The 25,863-nt window shown below is 33.1% G+C and overlaps 2 protein-coding genes across 4 annotated transcripts in view; one reads left to right on the forward strand and one right to left on the reverse strand.

Moving 5' to 3' along the window:
* Positions 1-1,107, forward strand: part of LOC135125914 (methionine--tRNA ligase, mitochondrial) — a 44,396-nt gene extending 43,289 nt beyond the window's left edge. Inside the window, exon 7 of the mRNA XM_064051684.1 lies at positions 512-1,107. Coding sequence (XP_063907754.1) covers positions 512-903 — 392 coding nt within the window. The 3' untranslated portion in view covers positions 904-1,107. The remainder of the gene's footprint in view (positions 1-511) is intronic.
* Positions 1,091-25,863, reverse strand: part of LOC135125918 (dopamine receptor 1) — a 194,595-nt gene continuing 169,822 nt past the window's right edge. For all 3 annotated transcript variants that reach the window (XM_064051692.1, XM_064051693.1, XM_064051694.1), the window contains 2 exons: positions 14,009-14,435; positions 1,091-2,882 (listed from right to left, as the gene is read on the reverse strand). In XM_064051692.1, the coding sequence (XP_063907762.1) occupies positions 2,687-2,882; positions 14,009-14,435 (623 nt within the window). In that variant the 3' untranslated portion in view covers positions 1,091-2,686. The remainder of the gene's footprint in view (positions 2,883-14,008; positions 14,436-25,863) is intronic.

The raw sequence follows: 25,863 nt of genomic DNA on the forward strand, positions 1-25,863 counted from the left end.
ATAATAGCGAATGTCTACTCCGAACTAATAACCATCAACTATGTAAATAAGTTAAGTTTTAATCATGCAATAACCTCTCTCGCAAACTCCCGATGCCATCATAATTGAACTTTCAGCGTCGATAAAACAATTTACCTCACCCTTCCCAACAATCGGAACTCAGTACGTGTCTGGCAAGATAAAACGGAAATCACGCTAAAAACTTACAGTCCTTTCACAGTCCGATCTCGTTTCCTATTCGTCTGACCAGTGGTGGCGTCAGAATAAACATACTTGTAAAGTTAGATACACTGTGCTTAAAAATTGACTTACGAGGATCTTCACCAGGAGGTTGTTCGAACATTCTCGACCTAAACGACACAAATACACTTTATTAACTTTGGACTAATTTGACCTCAATTGAAATTTTTTTTTACACAGTCAGTACTGAGTTTTGCTTCCTATTCGTTCCCTCTTGTTTCCTGTCCTCCCTTCGACGACGCTCCTGCTGACCGGGATATTTATTTTTTAGATGCGTGTATGGGCCATTACACCGACTTTAACTTCTACAAGGCAGTGGACAGGCTAATAGCCACTCTTCATCAAGCCAACGTCTTCTTTGAAACTTTAAAGCCGTGGGCGCTGAAAAAAGATCCAACCAAAGCAGCCGAGTTGGACGTCGTCTTGCATTTAACTTTAGAAACTCTGCGGGTTTGTGGGATCTTGCTGCAACCTATTATTCCAAATATAGCTGCTTGTTTGTTAAATAAAATCAGCGTGGAGAAAGGGAAGAGGTGTTTTGGTGATGTCAAGACGTTATCGTGGGAGGCCGGAGAGTTCGCCTCGAGGGACCTGGGGAGAGAAAAGGAGGTCCTGTTTCGAAGGATTCTGCTAGAGGGGGAAAGGAAGACGCGACGAGTTTAAGTAGATCGTAGTTTATTGAGTTCTTTTTTTAATTTATGTACAGTAACAATGATTGTAACATCGATAGAGGGTATAAAACATTCATCTATACAATAGAACTCTGGATAGAAAGTTTACATCGAGTTAGGTATTTACAGAGTTGTCTACACATTTTATACAGATATGCGCGCTAAGTTGCGATTTGAATAAACCGCTTCAAGTTGTCATGTTGTTTTATTAAATTAAACCCTGTTTTGAAGTTGCAGGGTGGGCAGTTTTTATCCATTGCTGCAGATAGCAGAAACTTGTAGCGTATGGTTAATGGTACACGAGTGAAGCGAAATTTTTTCTTTAGATGATAAGAATGACCAAATAGGAACCACCTCACCCTGTAGATTGGGGTCCGAACAGTTACAGTGCAGTAGAACCTGGGCTAACTTCACTTTCTAAAGGTGTCAACGCACGATTGGTTTAACTGTCAGATACATTGATCCCATTTCGTCCGACCTACAACTAGAAACCTTAAATGTTCATAGCTCGCCCGTGTAGTAAATGTTAAGGTAAGCATTAAAATTTGTTCTTATTATTTAAAATGATACGTCCAAGAGTGGAATTACTTTGAGAAGAACACATCAATAAAACAACAATAAGCACTAAATGTAAAAGCGTCTGTGAATTTAGTGAGAGGAAACTGTACTGGATTTGGTCTTTTCGTTGTTTATATTTATAGTTTATATGAATATAATGAAGCTTTTAAGGTTAAATTATTCGGATATTTTAATAACTAGAATCTTCATCTAAAAATCATTGTACTGAGCAGAGTTATAGCAGCAGCCATACAATTTTAATCTGTGAAAAATGAGGCTTCTAATTTGTCTAAACGAGTACTTTTTCATTTTTTCATATCAGTACGTTATGCATTTTATGTATTACTGTATCATCCGGTCACCATTTAAAACGAGCATAAACCAGAATATAAGCTTGCAACCTTCGTAAGATTTATTTTGATGATAAAACTTCTGAAAAATAGCATGTTAGACAATAATTTCCGCAAAATGCGGACACGACTATTGTTGACGGTAAAATCGATATCGGCATATGGTAAATTTTAAGACATGGAAACAGGTTTACAGAACATTTTAGTTTCTCTTTCGTTTAAATAATTGCAGCAGTAAAGAAAATAAAATATTATCTCTTGTAATTTTGAGATCTACTAGATGTCGATTTTTTTGGCAAATCTTTTATGACTGCGATGATAGATGTTGATGTGAATACATCGCCAGTTTAATAATAATAAGAGATATAGATCCAAAACGCAAAAACATAAAATATAATAAAATTTATAACCTAACATTTTACACGCACTGTCAGTGTAAATTGCGATGTTGGTGGATATTTAAAATAACATTACCTATGTACTTAGTCAGTCGACAATATGACTAGTGTAATAAAATTCAGATGTAAAACTAATTTAACCAAGCGACGTTAGACCAGGTTACCTGGCAGTTAAGCCGATCGTGCGTGTCCCTCTCAGCAGAACAACTCAACCCCTCCCCCGCACCAAGCAAAGAATAATACCATAGTGCCACAACTGTTTGGAGACTAGAACATTATCACAACCTTATTGAAGTATTGCTAACGAAGACTGAAATTGATATGGCTCGATCACGTGACTAGAAAATCGTCCATTAAGCCATCACCGCCCCACTACACCTAATTATTACGTATTATTAGAACCCACAGCCATTTTGCGAAGATGTGCTTCAAATTAAACCATCGTGTCCTGCAGATGGTCACAGTCCTGTCAAATGGCGCTCACGCCCTCTCCGAAGAAATCCCTCTCCGCTGAATTCACCCTTGTCTGGTGAACGGACTCGGTGCTGAGGTGCTCGCTGGAGAATTCCCCGAACGATCCGTTTCTCCGGGCGTTCACGATGACAGTCTTCGTGCCGTAATCCGTGATGAACTTGTCGTTGGTGTTGAGCGCCACCGATTGGTACCTGTTGAGTTTTAGGAAATTGTTAGTCCAGCTTGACACGAATAGGTTTTTGGTTTTAGAAGTGAGTGGGAATCGCCTAATTTTAGTTTGTGTGTTTATTATTATTTACTTATATTCAAAATAAAGTAACCAATTAGCTGTTTTCTTGAACGACTTTTAATGGTGAAAATGGGAGTTCTACGATCAATTTTATTGTAGGACACAATCTCAGCTATAGTAAAAAAGCATGTACAATGTACATCTTTTAATGAATACATCATTTATTAGTTTCATGTTTGTTAAAAATTTTAGGAGTTTTCTGTCGATTGTAGTTGCTCCCTTTTAAACTAAAAACAAATGATAAACTACACATTACAATATGGAAATTACTAAGTATGCGACTTCCCTATATTAAAAAAAATCGATTTGTTTTCTCTTGAATTTTATTACCCTTAATAATTATAATATTATAACCTTGTAATAAATTCTTTCACTTTACCTTTTTGCAATTTGTCTTTGCGACATGTATTAGTCTATTTTTTTTTACTTTTTACTTCCCGAGCGTAAGCAAAGGAAGTATTGTAATCGAGTCCGTCGGCCGACTCTCTACTTTTACGTTTTCTCGATCTTTCATGACCCCTAGAAGACGAAGAAATAGGTCTCCCATTTCCGTCTGTCTGTCCGTCTGTCCGTCTGTCCGTCCGTCTGTCCGTCTGTCCGTCTGTCCGTCCGTCTGTCCGTCTGTCCGTCCGTCTGTCCGTCTGTCCGTCTGTTGTCCCGGATTTTTATTAGACAGATAATCTCCGAAAGTACTCGACCGATTGTTGTGAAATTTTGTACTTATATTAAGAATATCATGTAGATGGTAAAACGCTAACCAAAATTTGTCTAATCATCCCCACCACTAATGCGATGACGTCACTTCAAAATTGTACATAGTAAATGGGTTTTCAATTGTATAAAATAACATAGTCCTACACATGTAGTTTACAACTCTGAATCGACTTTTCACCCGAAACGTCCAGATTTTTGGAAAAAAAATCAAAATTATAAAACAATATTTTGAAATTTAATTTTTAATCTGCTAACCAGAATGCTTTGAAATGTTGCAGATGTTTTAAGGCTATAAAGAGCATCATAAATCTTTAGTCAAAAAATATTTGCTTATCCCCTCCAAAAACTTGATGACGTCAGCTCAAAAGTTTGTGGAATAAATCATATCTAAAATGTACAAAATATGATGAGTCTGTACTTGTGATCTATCACTCCATTCATATTTTTTGGATTTGCATATACAGGGTGACTCAAAAAAATTAATGAATGCGTAAATATATTTTATTGATTTAATCAGGAACTACAAAACCGAATGCTCTGAAATCTTGCAGATGTTTGAAGGCTATAAAGAGCATCATAAATCTTTAGTCAAAAAATATTTGCTTATCCCCTCCAAAAACTTGATGACGTCAGCTCAAAAGTTTGTGGAATAAATCATATCTAAAATGTACAAAATATGATGAGTCTGTACTTGTGATCTATCACTCCATTCATATTTTTTGGATTTGCATATACAGGGTGACTCAAAAAAATTAATGAATGCGTAAATATATTTTATTGATTTAATCAGGAACTACAAAACCGAATGCTCTGAAATCTTGCAGATGTTTTAAGGTCATAAAGAGCATAATAAATGTTTAGTCAAAATATATTTGCTTATCCCCTCCAAAAACTTGATGACGTCAGCTCGAAAGTTTGCCGAATAAATCATATCTAAAATGTACAAAATATGATGAGCCTGTACTTGTCATTTATCACTCCATTCATATTTTTTGGATTTGCATATACAGAGTGACTCAAAAAAATTAATGAATGCGTAAATTTATTTTACTGATTTACTCAGGAACTACAAAACCGAATGCTTCGAAATCTTGAAGATATTTTAAAATTATCATAAGCATGGTAAATTTTTGATCAAAACGTATTTGGTCGTCCCCCCTAAAAAATTTATGATGTCACCACAAAATTTTGCTGAATAAATCCTATCTAAAATGTACAAAATATGGTGAGTCTCTTCTTGTGATTTATCATTCCATTCAAATTTTTTTGATTTGCATATACAGGGTGACTCAAAAAAATTAATGAATGCGCAAATTTATTTTATTGATTTAATCAGGAACTACAAAACCGAATGCTTTGAAATCTGCTGCGAAAAAAAAAACATAATAGGCATGCAGTCGTCACGTTTCCGACAGCGAGGGAAGTACTGTCTAAACTCTTTAGACCAATTTTTTGTTTTGTTTTACTTTTTTAGAATTGGTGCCTATTATGTATGGTGGATGCAGGTACGCTACAAAAATTACTCAAGGTAGTTTATTAAAATACAAGCAATGTATGTATACTCAGAACGCTATTTTTATGTCCACTAAAATTTTATGACGTGATTATGAGCCGTTGGAGAGTATAATATCAGCTTTAATGACGACTGTAAAATGCCCTGTGCTGGTTAGCCTTCAGTGGAAATCCAGGGACTGTAATTGAGAAAATTGAGGTCCACGGAAACGAAATGGCAAACATAAAATATAAACTTGTTTTAATACACACCTTCTAAATATTTTTTGTGCAGAGAAATATGAATTTTACATGTTTGACGATAGAGTGCAATTTTGTAAGTACGTTCTTGGCACAGGATTCTGTGTGTCCATTTACACAGTTATTATCATTTTTATTTTCACATTATTTTTTGCAAGAAAATTTGTTTGTGAAAAATTTTTTTAAAGACGTTTCTATATAATTTTTTAACTTATTTAAGGCAAATTTTTAGAAAGCATAGGGTTCAATCTAACGGCCAAACTAGTCAAAGTGTGGAAAAAGGTAAGGCGTAATTTTTGTATAAGTATAGAAAAGTAGACGTGGACAAAAGGTCTATTTTTGCGACTTTCGGTATCTTTACTGATCTGTTATTATAAATTCAGAAATTTTAACTTATAGGTAAGGATTTTCCGATACACAGTTTTCAGCTAAAAAAGACAGAGTTTTTTACTTCCCGAACGTAAACTAAGGAAGTTTTGTAATAAGGCCGATCCGACGAAAAGATAGGTCTGGCATTTTCGTCTGTCTGTCTGTACATTACTGTAAAATACTAGACCGTATTTAAATTTTATAAAATAACATATTCCTGTACTTCTGGTTTATGAATCTGCATTGAATCTTTATCCTAGATCTCCAGTTTTTGGAAAAAAAGAGTGCGTCGACCCAGGGATGACCGGGTGGAGTTTTAACTCTGCGTTGTCAATTCATATAAATCAAACACGTATACGCGGCGAAGTCATTAATTTTCTGTTAAAAAATTAAAAACACCAAAAATATGTTGCATTTGTATTTTTGACAAAATGATAATTAATGCCGATGATTGAGTTAATTAAAGTAAATATCCATGTATTGTCAATTGTTGTTTATTATTAAATATACTTTAGAAGATAAATAAACGCACAATTAAAGAGCGACAATTTCAGAGACGTCTATAAGAGTTAACGGCATTGTTTTCGCGTGAAAACGTTTATTAGCTGCTAAACTTATAATCAAATGATGAAAAACACTGTTTACAACAACAGCCTCCTTTATTGTTTTAATTAAGAAAAATCGTACTTGGTCTGTTTCTGTCATTTTGTTAAATTAAGTTTAATTCTGCGTTTATATGTCTTCCTTTTTGCTCATTTGTTCAACATGTGTGTCAATGTTGTCACACTAAGGACGCAACAGAAAAAAAAACATTCCAATTAAAGGGTCCTAATTGAAGCAAGTAAGTAAAGAGTAAAAATAGCAATAAAAGCACAATGGTCTTATATTACACCACTCCTATGATGGTGCTTCCATGACGGGACTGCTGATTAATAAACTAGAAAAAAATCGAAATAAAAAACATCACAACAAAAATCAATAGCAAAACGATTTAACGCATATGAGCGACGGGTTAAAAAGATCCACAAGATGTCATTAGTCATCACCAGACTTCGGAATTGCGGAAGTGATGATCATTGCCGTCCGATCGCCAGCGCTATTGCAGTGGTGGCCTACAATTTCCGGAATTCTTAATAACAATTACTTCTTTTTCTCGGTTTTCGTCAGTTATACGAGTTCTCCTAGATGTTAAAATGCTTTAAAAATTAAAATGACTGTTCAACATCACAATTTTCGTGATGATCTTGATTAGATAAACCCTGATTTGTATCAAACGCCACTGAGTTTGAGACTGCACAGTCGGCCAAATTTAATTTATCCTTCAACGGGCTAAATTTATTAATGTAGATTCTTGATGTGGGCAGATAAAAAAGTTGATAATGACGAGAACCCGTTATACACGTAATCTCCAAAACTACGGGACCGATGGTTGTCAAAGGTAAGTAGAACGGAAAACGCTAGTCAAAATTTGTCTAATCATCCCCACTAGCAGTGAAATGATGTCAAATCAAAATTGTACATAGTAAATGGGTTTTAAGTTCTATAAAATAACATAATCCTACACCGGTAGTTCACGAATTCGTATTGAGTTTATATCCGTGACATCCAGATTTTTGGAAAACAAAATAAAAATTGTATAACAACATTTTGCAATTTAATTTTGAATCTGCAAAACCGAAAGTTTTTAAATCGTGCGCACGTTTTAAGGTTATCATGAGCACGGTAAATTTTTAATCAAAATATATTTGTTTATCCCTTGAAATAACTGATGGCATCATCTCAAAATTTTGCCGAATAAATCCTATCTAAAATGTGCAAAATATGATTAATCTATACTTGTGATTTATCGCTGCATGAATATTTTTTAGAATTGCTTATACAGGGTGACTCAAAAAATTAATGATTAGGTTAACTTATTTTATTGATTAGATCAGGAGCTCCAAAACCGAATGCATGGTGTACTTTAAGCAAAATATATTTGTTTTTTTTTTTCACAATTAATTGACGTCCACACAAAATTTTGTAAACTAAAAAGTCATTTGAAACACATTTCTTTACATTAACTTTAACATATTTTTTTAATAACTTATAGCGTTCTTAAAAAATAAAATTTTAGAACTGATATGTAGGATAACTCGAAAAATTAATGGATGAGGCGGTCTATTTTACTGGACAAATCAAGAATGGCTCATCTCATTTTCCCGAAAATTTGAACATACAGCACTGTTATTATTGGTATTACACTGTACCTATACAAACTGATCTGTGCGTTTTTTCTAAAATGTTGATGACGTCATCAGAAAATTTTGTTGTAGCAAAAATCCTTTGAAATACACTCATAGCATGCTTCCTCACCTGTACTTTGACAGTCCACAGCAATTTTTTTTAACTTGTAGGGGTTATCAAAAAATCAAGATTTAATTTTATAATTTTACTACAACTCTGTATTTGTGTATTGTACTGCAGGAGTGAGGGAGGTTCTGTTTAAATAATTTTAGACCAACAGTTTTTTCTGTCTTTAATAATTAATGACATATCGATAAGCGTATACATAGTGACTCACTCTGTATAAGGGATATAAAGAAATATTTTAAGTTTCTAGATCTTATTCTTTTACCAAAATTTTAAAGGTGTTTATAGTATCCGTAAAATTTAATGATCCACATTTATTTATTGCTTTAACTATTAAACAATAATCTATTAAAATAGTAGGGTAATTGCCCTAGTAATGGACACTGCCCCAGTAATGGACACTGTTAATTGAAAAAATTAAAAAAATTCATAATTTGCGCCAAAATAACTTATTTGGGTACGCCATATGCTACAGTAGTTTAAGTCGCATATTCCACTGTGATTTGACGTTGCTAGCTTCAGTACGTTTTCTGAAATAGAGAATCTTCAAGTTGGCTGATGACAAAACAGCTGTTTCAAGTTGTCCGGCGCTTCGTTAGTTTAAATCTTGTAAGTGAGCAAACGTTGTGTGTAGTTGCTGTTGAGAACATTTGTTTACGTTTAATCTTTGACCAGCTAAGTTAAAAACAGATTTGTATGGTTGAAAACACATATTTCCTACAAATAACGATTTTTACGGGGGGTGACCAGTACTGAAACAAAAAATTAAATAATGTGTTAATAATGGACAGTGGGATGTCCATTACTAAACAAGAAAAATTCAGTAATGGACACCAGTCATCTGATGCCGATATTGAATTCTTACCAAGTTAAGATTGTTTCTAATTCAGGTACATGTGATTTTCTACAAAAGGGGAATGGAAAAAAAGAAGGAAAAAAACAGAAAGTTTTTTTGCTATTCGGAGGAGAACATGCAAAAGGCTATCCAAGCGGTGAAAGAAAATGGGCTAAGTAAAAAAAAGGCTGCCCAACAGTACCATGTTCCTCTTAGTACTCTAATCAGGAAAATGGCAGGAGACAGTCCATGTTGTAGAAAAATGGGACCTCCATCAGAGTTATTTGAAAATTAAGAAAATGTATTGGTTTCATGGATATTGGCCATGGCGAAAAGAGGATTCCCAGTACACAAAACCAATCTCATCATGTCTGTAAAAAAATACTTGGAAGATAATGGTAGAGAACCTCGCTATTTAAATAAATCTAAAACACCGGGAAGATCTTGGTTTGAAGGATTTCTTAAACGGCATCCAGAAATCAAACAGAAACATGCAGAATCTTTGAGTAAAGCTCGTGCAGCTGTTACCCAAGACCGTATCCATAGATGATTTGATGAAATTCTAGATTATTTCAAAGAGAATAACCTTCAAGACATCCTTCGTGATCCCACCCGAATATTTAATGGAGATGAATCTGGATTCATGCTTTGTCCTAAAAGTGGAAACGTTTTAGGACCAACCAAATCAAAAGAGGATTTTTATCAAAGAGTATCTGCTGAACAAGAGCAGATTACTGTTATGGCTACATCTTCGGCAGATGGAAAGATAGTACCACCAATGCTTATCTTTTCATATAAAAAGATGTTCTATGTTTAACTAAAATTTAAAAAGAGTTATAATGTTTTAATCAAATTATTTATCGTACATTGGACCTTTACAGGTGTTATTTTGAAGAAGGATGATCTAGGAGCCGAAATACAGTCTATGACCAGTGCAGGTTTAGGTGTATGGAAGTGGCCAAGCAAAGAGGATATTCTTTATTATTTCAAAGAAGATATTGTATGCGTCATAGACGAGCCAAAGGTTAAAAATACTAGAGGCCATTTTACTGTTCCAGAAATGAATAAATATGAATAAAATTAACATTTTTCCGAGTGTCCATTACTCACCCACAATGTGTTCATTACCTACGCAACTGTGTCCATTACTGGCACATTTGATGTAGTATCACAATATAAAATATTAAAATAACAATTATTGTTTTACGTAATTTGTTTACAGACTGTTAGAAAGTGCACTAAATAAGCTTTCATCTGGTGTGCTACAAATTGATTTTGACCGAATATTAATAATAATAACATTATTTAGATTTCAAATTTTCTCTTGGGTGTCCATTACTGGGGCAATTACCCTATATCACGTGACTGCTTATATTTAAAACTGAAATAGATATGGTGACAGTTATGTATGTATAACTTCTTGCAAACAGTAATCATTTTTGAATTCAATGTGTCATTAAATTTGGTCTTTACAATATGTCTGTATCTCCCTAATTAAGTAAGATAAATATTGCTCATTTGAAACACTCGTATCTAACACTATTTCATTATTTTTATTTCATATTTAAAGAACTCCGTATGTCTTTTTCTGTTTTTGGTTTCTTGTAACAAACTAAACATTACTTACATATTTCCATATTAGATGGAGACTGGTTACCACAGGCAATTTCAGTTTAAGCACACGAGACTATGAACAAGCTTCAGCAGCTCACCGCGATGATATAGGCTTGTTATTATAGTTTCTATCAGAGCAGTCTAGGCATTATTTACCAAAATCACAGTTGAGTGAGTTATTTACACTGTCTGCAATAACCGTGTGGAAGTCTGGTTACTTGTGATGTTTGTAGGACTACTAAGTAGAGATATTTTCACAAACTTATTTGAAATTAATGTAAATTAATATTGCAGCTTACAATATGTATGCATCAACATATCTTATATGTTGTTTAAGCATTCAGCATCCTTAATCGCCGGGATGGTGTTAGTTGAATCTACAAAACTACAGAGAAGTATTTTTGGTTAGTACAAATAAATAACAGCAAAAATGAATGTTTTGTTTATCAATAACAAAAAAAACTTCCAAAAAGCAAATATAAATAACAAATATGAGTATATCCGGTAAATTTCTAGATTTAATATATAAGGTAACTTCATTTATAGAATTTTCGTTCATTTAAGGTGGTAAATATAACAATAAAAGAGGTTTACTAAAATTAGTTAGTCGCACTTAACCTTTAGTAAGGATAGTTAAAAACCGACGATCTCATGTTTATGCTGTCTATGGAAGGCATTTTTATATGTCAACGAGGCGGCACTGTTCGACGAGGAACTACGATCAAAGTGCGAACCTCAACCAATAAAAAATTAAAAAAGTCTTGCATAAATCGCTCAAAAAACGTTCAAGGATAAATTCTTTGTTAAAAATTTTCTCAGTCAGTGAGTAGTGAGCGATGATACGGTTTAGGTGCATAAAAATAACATTGGTACAATTTAACAATTAATTGTTATAATTGTTTAATTTGGCGTGTTTTAAAGTGTTATGGTGTGTGTTTGACGAGGAAATGAAGTACCGGCATTAAAGGGTAAGTTTTACAAAACTGAAATTTTTATAGGTTAGTTGACAATTTAAAATGTTTAATTAATACAAGACTCTAAAACCTAACGTGATTCAACTTGATATTAATATTCTTGTAACAACAATAAAAATGAATTATTATAACAAACAAATCGAGATTTATCCTTTATATATCTACGTATCTTTATTGACACGTTTAATATCGATAACCTACACCAACCTGCACAAAGAGTAATAACGCTGTGGTTTAAATAATTTTCCACACGAAGCGTTTTGCATAATTTATTATCGTAGTACAGTAGTTCCCTAGTTATCAAGAATCTGTGTTTTGACCTTCATACAATAACTTTACCCTGCAAACTTCCATCAATATTTGCCCTTAATTTGCATTAACGCTGAAATTTCGAATCAGTCAACAACAGAGGAATTACTAAATTCTGCATTGTTGCACGCACATTGCCAAAACTATTAAATTAAGCCCCATATGTTGACAGAGAAATATGTGGTAAAAAAATATAATGCACAGATTCAGAAAGGTGAGCTTTAACTACTTTCACCCTTATAACATGATTTAATACGGTGCCATCGACAAGAATCTTAACCAAGTTATCGGTATCGCTGATTTAAATGTTGCATGTCGTTGATTGATTACAGTTTTAGTTATCAACAAGTGTGAAAGGAGAAAAAACGCGACGTGACGGTATTACAAGTTAGCGTAACTTTGATCAAGATAATTTTCAATCGTATCGTCTTAAAATGAAAATGCGATAGAGTGTAGTATTTAATTAGATACTTTAAATAAATCACCTAAAATTTTTAACAAGATTATCGGCTCGTCAAGCTTTAAAAAGTATACTTTTATGTTTAATTATGATCAAGTTCTCATCATTTACAACGTTAAAATGAGAACGTTTTCAATTATTTGTTAATAAATAATTACTTCTTTTTTACAGTGGGTCCGATTCTATGAAAAAGGGGGGACTCACTGCCAAAAATAATAGCAGCAGAAAATGATGCCGTAAAGGTAGGATTTTTGTTGTGTTATTTTGTCTATTCTGTTACATTTTATAGCAAATTCAGTTAAACTAAATTAGTCTTTTCATAATAAAATATTCAGTCTAAACCACTGCTACCTGGTTGTGTTATAATTTTTGGAAAATTTGTTCCTGACACTGTCTGATATTAAATTGTCAAAACAAAGTGAGAACGTAGCGTGTCTACAATAATTTTATATGAATTTGTCATAACGATAACATGATAACAACAATCAGTGTCTCATTTTTAATTGGTTCCTTGTCTTTTTTATGTAAAAGTACTATTTTTGTGTATTAATGAAGCTTTATGTTGTTCGTGTTATTTAAGCTTACGATAATAATCGAGCAACCTTCCCGATAGAGATCTTCGTCGACCCTTCCTAGACGACACGTATCGGTTTAAGTCTGCTTAAATTTCAGGGTCGTATTTAGGAAAATGGTCGTCAGAGATTTACTGGGCTAAACATTGAAAAAATATAGTTTCCTGATTTTGAAAGTCGATTACTTACATATGACCTACAAACGCAAACAGCAAGTTAAAATTCCGTTGCTGTACGCGATCTTTCTAGTCCCCTCAGTAAAATTCCTTGTAGAGTAAAGCTTATCCGCCTCTGTTCACCATTTGCCGACCGTAAGGTTTCGATCGAGGCACTTTTACTTTTAGGTTGTAAAATTTTATTAATATTAAAAAATAGTCTTTTCATTGTACTAAAGTACATGCCACTGATGGAACTACCTTATTTGTATTGGTCACATATTCTTAAACATATTTGAAGTTTAACTCAAAATTTGCTCCATTAGGCTGTTACATTAATTTTAATTCAAGTTTCCATTTCGCCACTTCGTTGTAACTTTGACACATCGTCTGCAGACATACGTTTTAGTGACAAAATATGATCAAAAGTAACTAGAAAGTTTTTTATCGCTTGTTAATATCGTAGCCAAAAATTAAATGTAGTTTGAAAAGCCGTTATGGATGTCATTAAAGACATATACAATATTCCTATAATATTTATTGACATCTAGAAACAACTGTAATGGGTTGCCAACACTAAACGACTCAGGTGGGTCATCTGGGCAGAATAACCCTGTATAAATCAGTGTTGAGACTCTAAAGCCCAGGATGTGCCGTATGCACGATATATCAAAATGGGATTCCACTTTGAAGCTAAAAATAATGGCGTTTACTAAATTTTATTCTCAATCCGTTTTCAGAGGACAAGGACACCGTGTCGACAACATTCTTTTTGAGAGATGATCTAAATATAATTACGAGAAAACTCACGTACGATCATAGACCTTTTTTATTATTTACCTAATTCATTTACTTAGTTCCCAGACTCTGTTTAAAATTGCATGCAACAGAGCTAAAAACATGCAGGTATAAAATTATTTACCCGCACTTGCACCATGCGGGGTAGTGAGCCGTTAGAATCCGCTTGAAAGCCTCGCGGAACTCCGTGTTGAAAATGGAGTAGATGATGGGATTAAATGCCGAGTTTGAGTAGCCTAGCCAGGTGAGGATCTTGAAGGTTATGTCCGGGATGCACGTCTTGCAGAACGCCGCGACGATGTTGATGCAGAAGAACGGCACCCAGCAGATTAGGAACACGCCCATGATGATGCCCACGGTGACGGCGGCCTTGTGGTCGCTCACGTGATACGGCGAGCTGTGGTGGTTGTGCAAGTGGATATGTAGGGCTTTGTTTTTCTGCTTCATGCTCTTTTTCGTGTTGGCGTTCTCGGGGAGGTCGATGGGCCGAGTGATGGCTCTGATGTTTTTTACGTGTTTTTGGGCGTAGCAGTACAGGCGGCAGTAGATGCCTGAAAGAAAATTAAAGGTTATCAACAAAAAACAAAAAATGAAACAATATTAGATTTTGTTCTTTAGATTTTTACTTTTAGAGTAAGAAAAAATAGGTTTCTGTTCCCGTCTGTCTGTCTGTCTGCCGTCTGTCCGTATTGTTGTCAAATTTTATATGCATATTAGGAATATCGTGTAAAATTTGGATAAACATCCTCAGCAACAGGATGACGTCATCTCCAAAATTTACATTTTTTCAATTTTATAAAATAAGATAATCCTTCGCATGTGGTTTATGAATCCGTGTTCAGTTTTTGCCCTAAATATCCAGATTTTTGGAAAAAAATCAAAGTTGTGTAACAACATTTTGCAATATAACTTTGAAACTGCACAACCGAATGGTCTCAAATCTTACAAACTTTTTAAGGTTGTCGTAGTCGTGGTAAATCGTTAATCAAAATTTGTTCGCTTATTCCCTTCCATAAATTGATGATGTCATCTCAAAATTTTGCCGAATAAATCATCTCTGAAATATGCAAAATATTATGACTCCATGATTGCGGTTTATTAATGCACTCATAGCTTTTACTTATACAGGGTGACTAAAAAAACACCGAAATCCAAAAATTTGTGTTATATATACTGTTATTGTTAGCATTACACTACATCCGTCAAAATTGATATACGTGTCCTTGCAAAAATGTTGATGACGCTATCACAAAAACTCAGTTGTGACAAAAGCGTATCCATGCTTCTTTACATTTACTTTAACATTACATACATGTCTTTATTTTAACTAACAAGGTTTATCATAAAAAAAATAAATTTGCGGAATCAATTATTATATTATACTTTTTCGAAAAATTTGGATGTACTTATATTTACCTTGGGCCAATTTTTTGATATCACAATTTTTCGTTTTTTCAACTTTAATTTTTTCATTTTCCAATTACCCGTCTTCCAAATTTTTCAAATTTTCCTTTTTTCAATTTTCCGATTTGCAATTTTCCGATTTGCAATTTTTCAAGTTTTCATCTTAAATGTTTTTTTAATTTTTCAATTTATAGATTTTGCAGTTTTTCCGGCTTTTGATTGTTTTGAAGTTTTGTCGATTTTTCAACTTTTAATTTTTCATTATCTCGATTTTTCAATTTTGCGTTTGCAATTTTTGGTTTCGGTTATGTTATTTTATTTATTTTTTGAATTTTTCAGTTTCTCAGTGTTCTGTTTTTATAATTCTTCTTTATTTTAAAGTGGATTTTAAAGTGGATCTGGATTTAATTTTTCATTTTTCAGTTTCTCGACTTCCAGAATTTTCAATTTCTCGTTTCTTAAATTTTTTTGCATTTTTTCAATTTTCAGTTTTACAATTATACATCACAATTTTCCGTTTCCTATATTTTTTAATGTTTCTTTCGATTTTATCATTTTTCATACATATATATGTATGTATATTCAATTTTTTAATTTTCAGTATTTCGATTTTGCGATTGTGCACTTTTTCGATTTTTAAATTTCTCAATTTTTTATCTTTCGATTTTTCAAGTTTTCTTCTTATACTTTTTCGTTTTTTCATTTTTGATATCTAAATTTTACAATTTTGCAATTTTTCCTTTTTGTTGACTCGAGAAGTTGAAAAAGCGAAAAATTAAAAATTGGAAAAATTAAAAAGTCAAAAAATTAAAAATCGAAAAACTTAAAAAATCGAAAAACTGAAAAAACGAAAAATGGCAATATAGAAAAATTGCAAATCCAAGACGAAGAAAGGAAAAACTGAAAGACTGAAAAACTAAAAATCTAGAAACTTAAAAGTCGAAAATAATTAATGAATTATCGAATCGAATCGAAAAATTGGAAAACCCAAAAATTGTAAAATTAAAAAAATAGAGAATCCTTAAAAAATTGTAATTGTCGAAAAACTGTAACATTGAAAGTTCGAAAAATTGAAAAATTAAAAAGTTTCAAAAACCATAGTTATTATTACATATTTAAAATTCAAACTAGAAAAATTGCAGATCAAAAATTGGAAAAATGAAAAATTGAAAAATCCAAAATTGAAAAAACAAAACAAAAAATTAAAAAAACTAAAAGTTGAAAAACCGAAAAATTGCAAATCAAATATTTGAAAGATCTAATAATTCGAAAATTTTACGTTGAAAAAAGAAGAATTATAAAACACTGAAATACCGAAAAATTGAAAATATAAAGAAAATGATAAATCGTTCGAAAAATTGTAAATCGAAACATTGCAAAAACTGAAAATTGAAAAATTCAAAAGTTGGAAAATTGAAAAACCGAAAAATTTAAACTTTAAAACTTGGTAAATTCCAAAACGAAAACTAAAGACATAAAAAAAATTAAAAAAATATAAAATTTTAAAAATTCAAGTCAAAAAAGTGCGGGAGACAAAAATCGTAAAAATTGTTAGAATTTTTTAAGAAGCGGCATTTGTTAGGCTGTACTTCAGGAGCGCGGAAAGTTAGGTATATAGAAATAACCTTCGACCAATTTTTTTAGTTACAATTAAGATGTAACCGATATAATTGGGTTTCGGAAAAATTGCTTAATTAAAGTAACAATTAAATTACTTTTTCTTCAACTGTAACCTTTAAACAAGACAAAGATAGGTTGTCATTCATCTTATCATTGGTTTTCATAGGGCTTTGCACCGTTTTCTCGATTTTAACCTTTAGGGTTAATATTACATGTAAGCATTATCGATTTCTCGTTTTATCAGAGGAGTTATTTTGACGTTGTAAATGTATTGGTGTGATAGGTGAAGGCTTTAATTTAAAACGTGTGTCAGTATTATTTCCAATTTCCTGGGAATAAATTACCAGAATTATTGTGTTGAATGTATCGTAGATTCAGTGACGTGAAGGAAGATCAATGAATTGAATGTACAGTGTACAGATTGCTGGACTTAAATTTTCCTAGAGCTTTTTCAAAATTTTGCTACTTTGAGCACAGAGCAATATAGACATGAAAAATATGTAAAACAAAAAATCAATCAGGTTGACGAAATTTATGGAAATAATGTAACAAGAATATTTTCTTAAATTTTTTATGAACCTATCAAATATAATTGAGTTGTTATTTGTACAACTTCTGGTAAAATCAAACAAACATACCCCAATGCGTCAATAAGAACACGTAAACATTTTTTTATGTAATTCCTGCCTGGAATTTTTACTGACATTATTGCAAATATTTTATAATCATGTTGATTGTAAGGAAAAAGTTCTTTAAAATAGTGACTGCAAAGTGAATTATATAATACTGTCATGAATAGTGTATTGCACAACGAACATTCGCGAGGAAGAAATTTGAGGTATGAGCTTAAAGCGAATGCTATACCCTATATTGTACTTTATTTGAAGCGACTAGTCGCTTTTTACTGCCTATTCTCTGAAGCGCAGACAGTAATTGTAGACCAAAAAACATTCTCGCTATTCATTAGCTATGTTGAGCTTTTATCTCCGTGACAAAAAGATAACTGCGATCTGCAGGAAACTTTATTGCAAAGAATGCGCCAACGTTTTTAAAACGGAAGTTTGTGCATGGAAACTTAAAAACTAAAAGATGCGCTTTCCTATGAAAATGCGAAGCTAATACCTCAGCTTGGAGAGTTAATCAAAAATCTTAGAGGAAGAATTAATCAACTTGAACTGAATTTTAAGACGGTTAACAATAAGCTCTGCGATGAACTGGGGTTGATTCAAATTAAAAGAGCATTTAAAGAGATCTGGGAGCGCTAACGGTGGGAATGCAACATTATAATTTATAACGTTACGGAGAGTGGTGGTTTTACTAACTAACAGTGACTTTGATTCTGAAATAGTAATTACTGTATTTTTATCAGCATATCGTACTTTATATCATTATCGTTTGTTTGAATAACACCATTTTTTTTTATTCACAATTCTTATTATTACACTTGATTATTATTTATTATTGGATTATTTAATACTGATTATTCACAATTATCACTTATTTCTACTTCACAATTATTCACTTCAATAATTACAACTTATCCGGGGAGTGCGATTATGACGGCTTAAATGAATTTCACGGCGGCGACTTCTGAACTAAACTACGCGTATGACGGAAGTCTCTGAACTGAAAAATAAATTATTCCGATGTCTTTTATAAGGAGGAAAACTGCAGAATTGAAGTTCTCATGATTTTGATGCAAGTGTGGAAGCGCATCTTGCACGTGGGAGAATAGGGGTCTGCAGAATGATTGTCCATTGTGGACTTAGGCTGATATCATTATATCTCCTTCGTTAGCTTGAAAATTGGGGGAGTTTTCAAAAGTCTTCTGGTGGTGTACCTGATAAATATCGGGAACGATATCTTGAATTCGGGGCCTGATACACTTGTGCTAATTAAAAAAGAACAATTAAAAAGATGTAGATTAAAATTGTCCAAATATTAGTAGAATATGTGACGTATCCATAGTCCTCTTTTTGGAGATCCTGTTGTATCTCGTGTTCTTGTTTCCAGATTTCTTCTTTAAGCTGCGTGTACATGAGCAAGTAAAACTGTCGCAAGCTACTCTCTGAGAGTACTTGCTGGTGCACTGGCTGGTGTAAACAGTGGTAGAGAGTACGCTTGCTGCAAGTTTTGCAAGTTGCGGCAAGCACTTTATGCAATAAACAATTTGCAAGTATAAACGATTTGCTAGAGACCTCTAGCCAAGCAGTATTTATTTCAAGCTTGCCTGGAAAGTTTTTATCTAGAGTGGCAAGCGGCATCAAGTTATTATTATTAAATATGGACACCAAGAAACGGTCGTGGTCCAAGGAAGAAACGTACGCCTTGATTCAAATGTATGAAGGATTCCCGGAATTGTGGAATGTAAAATCAAAAATGTATCGAGATAGGATTAAAAAAGAAAAAGCGTTTAAGGCCATAGCAGATAAATTTAAAGCTAGTGTAAGTGAAATCCAAAGAAAACTACACAACCTCCGCACTCAACAAAATCAGGAATGTAAAAAAATTAAGAAAAGACACAGTGGAGAAGGCGCTGATGACGTGTACAAGAGCTCTTGGGAATATTTTGATGCTCTCAAATTTCTGTTTAATGACGAAATTTCAATGGCACAAGGCGAAGATAATTTGGTAAGTAATAAAATGTATTTTGAATTGTTAAATGTATTTATTGTTGTATTGGAAGTTCATTATTTACACAGTAATTAAATGTGCCTGTATTGCCATGCAACTTCCCCTTCCGGTGAAACAAAATAATATCGAAATTTTTACATGTTTTACTCCAGCACGAATTAAAAGACTATCTGGTGTACACGGTAATGCAATAAGTTGCCAAAGCGCCACTCTAGATAGCAGTTGCTGAGAGGTATTTGGTCAGTTTATTTGCTGGTATGTAAACGCTTGCGCAAGTACTCTCAGAAGTTCCCCTCGCAAGTTACTTTCTTGTGTACACGCAGCTTTAGAGTGTGTTCAATTTTGCGAAGCTGATTACTGTTTCAAGTTCTTTCAATATTCTTAATAGTTCTTACGATATGGTGATCATCATATCGCAAGAAATATTAAGAATATTGGAAGATTTTTCTCCAAATGATCATTTGGAGAAAAACTCTGTGCAGATGTAGAAGTCGGTAAATTTCGATTTTCGTGGAAATAGTTCGATTGATAATTGATTCGATTTCGATGATCTTCTTTTTGAATATTTGTTGACCGATCGTTAATCTGGCGATGTTTTTGTTGAATTTTTCGATTGCTGTGGTGGTTAGGAAGATTTGTTCCATCAAGGAGAATTTTCTGTTTATTTTGCTCAGTCTGAATTTGGGATATTAAAGTTTCATAGCGTTGTCCGTCTTCGCTATCTACATTTCCAGTGATTGCTTTTACAGCACTACCTAAGAAGTTGATTAGGCCTCTTTTCGTTCTTCGGTGGTTTTTTGATATTGTTTCTGGAAATAACTGAGTTATGTGCTGCTCTATTTGTGTAAATAATTGGCCCATTGCACTTATTATTGAAATTATTTTCTAATTCTCTTGCATATCTACGGAGGTTATCATATTCACTAATAAGCGTCGAATATTCTTATGAACCTCCAGTGATCGATTATGTTTCTGGCAATACCAAATTTTTTGGTAGTGATCCAGACTTTTCTGTGATTTTTTTATCTGTGGTTGAAGTTGGTAACATCCATAGATCTTGATGATTATCTTGGAACAGGATGTCTTAAATTATCCATGTGAACTCTCTTGGTTTGTTGATTTTGTGAGCGTATCATGCATGTGTTATTATCATTGATTACGGTAAAGATGTACGGTCCTAGATATCGATTCTTTGATTTACTTCGGTCAGCTTGGAGATTTTTCTCGTAAAGTTGTTGTCCTATTACGAATGTATTTTGATTGGGTTGTTTGTTTCGTCTTTCAATTACATACACCTTGTGTTGCAGATCTTCGGCGATTTTTTGGTAGATTAATTTCATTCGATTTTTGTGATCGATATTGGCTTTCAATTAAACCATTTCCAAAAGTCTTTTCACGGTGTCGTCTTGAAATTCCAGTTCTGAGTCAAATGTGACTTTTTCTGGTACTCCAAAGTGTTTTTGCTTGAAATTTGATATGTTTGGGGTAATTCCGTAAATGCGTCGATAATGTTAAGAATGTCGTTTCTTCGATTGTAAATCGATCCATGTTTGTTTGTTGAAAGGGTTTGTCAACTTGTTCTGTCAGTTTTAGTGGGGGATGTCTTCGTATTTTGTCCTTTTGCATATTTCGCATTTGTTGATGTAATCGGCTACGTCTCTAGTTAATTTTGACCAGTAATATAAGCGTTGTCGTCTGGTGTATGTTTCACGTATTTCTCGATGATTGTTTTTTTTTCATGGTGATCTCTTATCAATTCTTTTTGTACGTTTTCGTCTGTTTTTATTCTTTTGGTACGGCGTTTGAGGATTGGTGCTTCGGCGTAGAATGTTTCGTTATATACTTTGCAAAAATCTCTCTACATTCTTTCGGTGTCGAAAAAGCAATAATAATGGGTGGTATGAATAAAACTGAGTAAATGCTCATACTAGAAGTACGAAGTATCTGTTTCAATATTAGCGAGTATCTACTCTTATATACCTAAACTTCTACTCTATGTACTTAGTACCAAATATTAACATCATCTAGAACAACTAGAAACATTTTGAGCTGATACTCAAGTATATATATTTCGTACTTCGGGCATGAGCATCTACTCGGTGTTATTCATATCACCCAATATGTATTTTCGGTTCACAATAATCTATTAAAAGATCCTTGATTTGTGGATTACTGTTATCCTTTATAATTTTCGGTCTTGATGAAGGGTTTGCAAAGACTGTGGTTATAAAAATTTGTCTTTCTTTTTGGTCGATTGCATCTTCACAGATGTTGATTGTTTTTGCTGTTTCGTTATTTTCTCGTCGTGAGGTTACTGGTGGTGTGTTTGTTGTTATCTTTTATAATTTTTGGTCTTGATGATCGGGTTTGCAAAGACTGTGGTTATAAAAATTTGTCTTTTTTTTCGGTCGATTACATCTTCACAGACGTTGACTGTTCTTGGTGTTTCGTTATTTTCTCGTCGTTAAGTTACCGATGATGTGTTTGTTGTTATCCTTTATAATTTTCAATCTTGATGAATGGTTTGCAAAGACTGTGATTATAAAAATTTGTCTTTCTTTTCGGTCGATTACATCTTCACAGATGTTGATTGTTCTTGGTGTTTCGTTATTTTCTCGCCGTGAGGTTACTGATAGTGTGTTTGTTGTTATCCTTTATAACTTTTGGTCTTGATGAAGGCTTTGCAAAGACTGTGGTTATAAAAATTTGTCGTTCTTTTCGGTCGATTGCATCTTCACAGATGTTGACTGTTCTTGGTGTTTCGTTATTTTCTCGTCGTGAGGTTACTGATAGTGTATTTGTTGTTATCCTTTATAACTTTTGGTCTTGATGAAGGGTTTAAAAAGACTGTGGTTATAAAAATTTGTCTTTCTTTTCGGTCGATTGCATCTTCACAAATGTTGACTGTTCTTGCTGTTTCGTTATTGTCTCGTCGTGAGGTTACTGATGGTGTGTTTGTTGTTATCTTTTATAATTTTCAATCTTGATGAAGGGTTTGCAAAGACTGTGGTTATAAAAATTTGTCTTTCTTTTTGGTCGATTGCATCTTCACAGATGTTGATTGTTCTTGGTGTTTCGTTATTTTCTCGTCGTGAGGTTACTGATGGTGTGTTTGTTGTTATCTTTTATAATTTTCAATCTTGATGAAGGGTTTGCAAAGACTATGGTTATAAAAATTTGTCTTTCTTTTTGGTCGATTGCATCTTCACAGATGTTGATTGTTCTTGGTGTTTCGTTATTTTCTCGTCGTGAGGTTACTGATGGTGTGTTTGTTGTTATCCTTTATAATTTCTGTTTTGATGAAGGGTTTGCAAAGACTGTGGTTATAAAAATTTGTCTTTTTTTTTCGGTCGATTGCATCTTCACAGATGTTGATTGTTTTTGGTGTTTCGTTATTTTCTCGTCGTGAGGTTCCTGATGGTGTGTTTGTTGTTATCTTTTATAATTTTCGGTCTTGCTGAAGGGTTTGCAAAGACTGTGGTTATAAAAATTTGTCTTTTTTTTTCGGTCGATTGCATCTTCACAGATGTTGATTGTTCTTGGTGGTTCGTTATTTTCTCGTCGTGAGGTTACTGATGGTGTGTTTGTTGTTATCTTTTATAATTTTCAATCTTGATGAATGGTTTGCAAAGACTGTGGTTATAAAAATTTGTCTTTCTTTTTGGTCGATTGCATCTTCACAGATGTTGATTGTTCTTGCTGTTTCGTTATTTTCTCGTCGTGAGGTTACTGATGGTGTGTTTGTTGTTATCTTTTATAATTTTCGGTCTTGATGATCGGGTTTGCAAAGACTGTGGTTATAAAAATTTGTCTTTTTTTTCGGTCGATTACATCTTCACAGACGTTGACTGTTCTTGGTGTTTCGTTATTTTCTCGTCGTTAAGTTACTGATGATGTGTTTGTTGTTATCCTTTATAATTTCTGTTTTGATGAAGGGTGTGCAAAGACTGTGGTTAAAAAATTTATCTTTTTTTTTTCGGTCTATTACATCTTCACAGATGTTGACCGTTCTTGGTGTTTCGTTATTTTCTCGCCGTGAGGTTACTGATGGTGTGTTTGCTGTTATCCTTTATAATTTTCGGTCTTGATGAAGGGTTTGCAAAGTCTGTATATAAAAATTTGTCTTTTTTTTTCGGTCGATTACATCTTCAGCTTCACAGATGTTAATTTTTCTTGGTGTTTCGTTATTTTCTCGTCGTTAAGTTACTGATGACATGTTTGTTGTTATCCTTTATAATTTCTGTTTTGATGAAGGGGTTGCAAAGACTGTGATTATAAAAATTTGTCTTTCTTTTTGGTCGATTGCATCTTCACAGATGTTGATTGTTCTTGGTGTTTCGTTATTTTCTCGTCGTGAGGTTACTGATGGTGTATTTGTTGTTATCCTTTATAATTTCGGTTTTGATGAAGGGTTTGCAAAGACTGTGGTTATACAAATTTGTCTTTTTTTTCGGTCGATTGCATCTTCACAGATGTTGTTATTTTAAATTTAAATGGGTTTTTCTGATTTGCTTGTTTAAGAACTTTGATAAGTACTAGATGTTTGTGTCCAGAATGTTTTACTGATTACTTTCCGAGTGTCATCTAGGAAAGTATTGTAACTGAGTCAATTTGACAAATGGTTAAGTTCACATTTTCTCGATACTTTGTAATTCCTAGAAATAAACAAGTTGGTCTACACCTACTTTTAGCGTTATGCATGTTGGTTAAAAAAATATGCATATATTATACGATTGAGTTTAGAAACTACAAAACTGATTATTTTGAAATTTTGCACACGTTTTGTAAATGTATCTCTTTATTTAAACATAGATATTATACAAACATAGATATATTATACAGATTTTTATATTTACCCACATATACTTAAAAAAAGCTAGCATTCCGGACATTACGGACATTGTCTTGTTTTACAAAAATTTGGCTGATGGTCGCATTCCAAGTTTTTCCAGATGAATAGCCATCGCATCTGTCCAGTTTGAACATTTTTATAGAATTTATAATCTACAATTTCGGCGTTAAATGGTTTGTTTATTAGCGTTCGCAATTGACGAACCTCTTAAATATTGGGTTTCTGGATTCCTCACCGTATACAAAATACACCATAGACATGGTTTTTTTTTCTTTATTTGTTTCAACATCGTGATAATGTCACTAAAATTTTTTTTAGTCGATTTGTTTGCGGTTTAATTATTTATCTTTCATCGGAAAAAACGTTTTAAAAGAAAATTTTAGAATTTTACAAGACATTTTTGATATTTCGCAAGATGCTAGTACGAACATTTTATGATCGCTCTTACTCACAAGGATGATAAGCCGTTACATGCGAGTATAATAATATGCTTTATCTAAGTTTATTTATTAAATAAACATAGTCATTATTCTACAAATAAAAAAAAAAACAAAACAAAATTAACAAATGTACAAACTGTGTACCAAGGCGGATGTGTGGTGAGCAGTTTCCTCAGATCCATTATAAAAGTTAGGTTGGTTGAGCATTTGAGATTTGACTATTGCATGCAAGAAGTATCGAAGGATAATGATGTGATTTTTTTCAGCATCAGACTAATATTTTGCATGTACAGTAGTTTAATTGGGTTATTTTGTTCTTTAACTTCTCGGTGATATTTCACCGTTGAGGCTATCAGCTGACAGACTTTTTCGCACTTTTTTCTATCTTCAATGCCGACGTGTAGGATATGGGAAGTTACTCTAAAAACTTCGATAAATCTTTAAAGTGTTTCTCATGCGAGTGTAAATGTCAAGCTAAATGTTTAAAGATCGATGATGCTGACTTAAAAGTTCTAAATGAACACTCTAATTTTCGTTATTTACGTAATGAATATATCGCTGTAGAAAATGAATGAACTGAATCCCACTCAAAAATTTTAAAAGAGATTAATTCTAATAATTCATGTGTTGTCAGTAAGACCCAAGTTCCGTTCTTGGTGTTTCGTTATTTTCTCGCCGTGAGGTTACTGATGGTGTGTTTGCTGTTATCCTTTACAATTTTCGGTCTTGATGAAGGGTTTGCAAAGTCTGTATATAAAAATTTGTCTTTTTTTTCGGTCGATTACATCTCCAGCTTCACAGATGTTAATTTTTCTTGGTGTTTCGTTATTTTCTCGTCGTTAAGTTACTGATGATATGTTTGTTGTTATCCTTTATAATTTCTGTTTTGATGAAGGGGTTGTAAAGACTGTGGTTATAAAAATTTGTCTTTCTTTTTGGTCGATTGCATCTTCACAGATGTTGATTGTTCTTGGTGTTTCGTTATTTTCTCGTCGTGAGGTTACTGATGGAGTATTTGTTGTTATCCTT

This window comes from Zophobas morio, unplaced genomic scaffold (genome assembly GCF_036711695.1).
Source record: "Zophobas morio isolate AGI-343-1 ecotype UQ-CSIRO unplaced genomic scaffold, CSIRO_AGI_Zmor_V1 ptg000009l, whole genome shotgun sequence".
NCBI lineage: Eukaryota > Metazoa > Arthropoda > Insecta > Coleoptera > Tenebrionidae > Zophobas > Zophobas morio.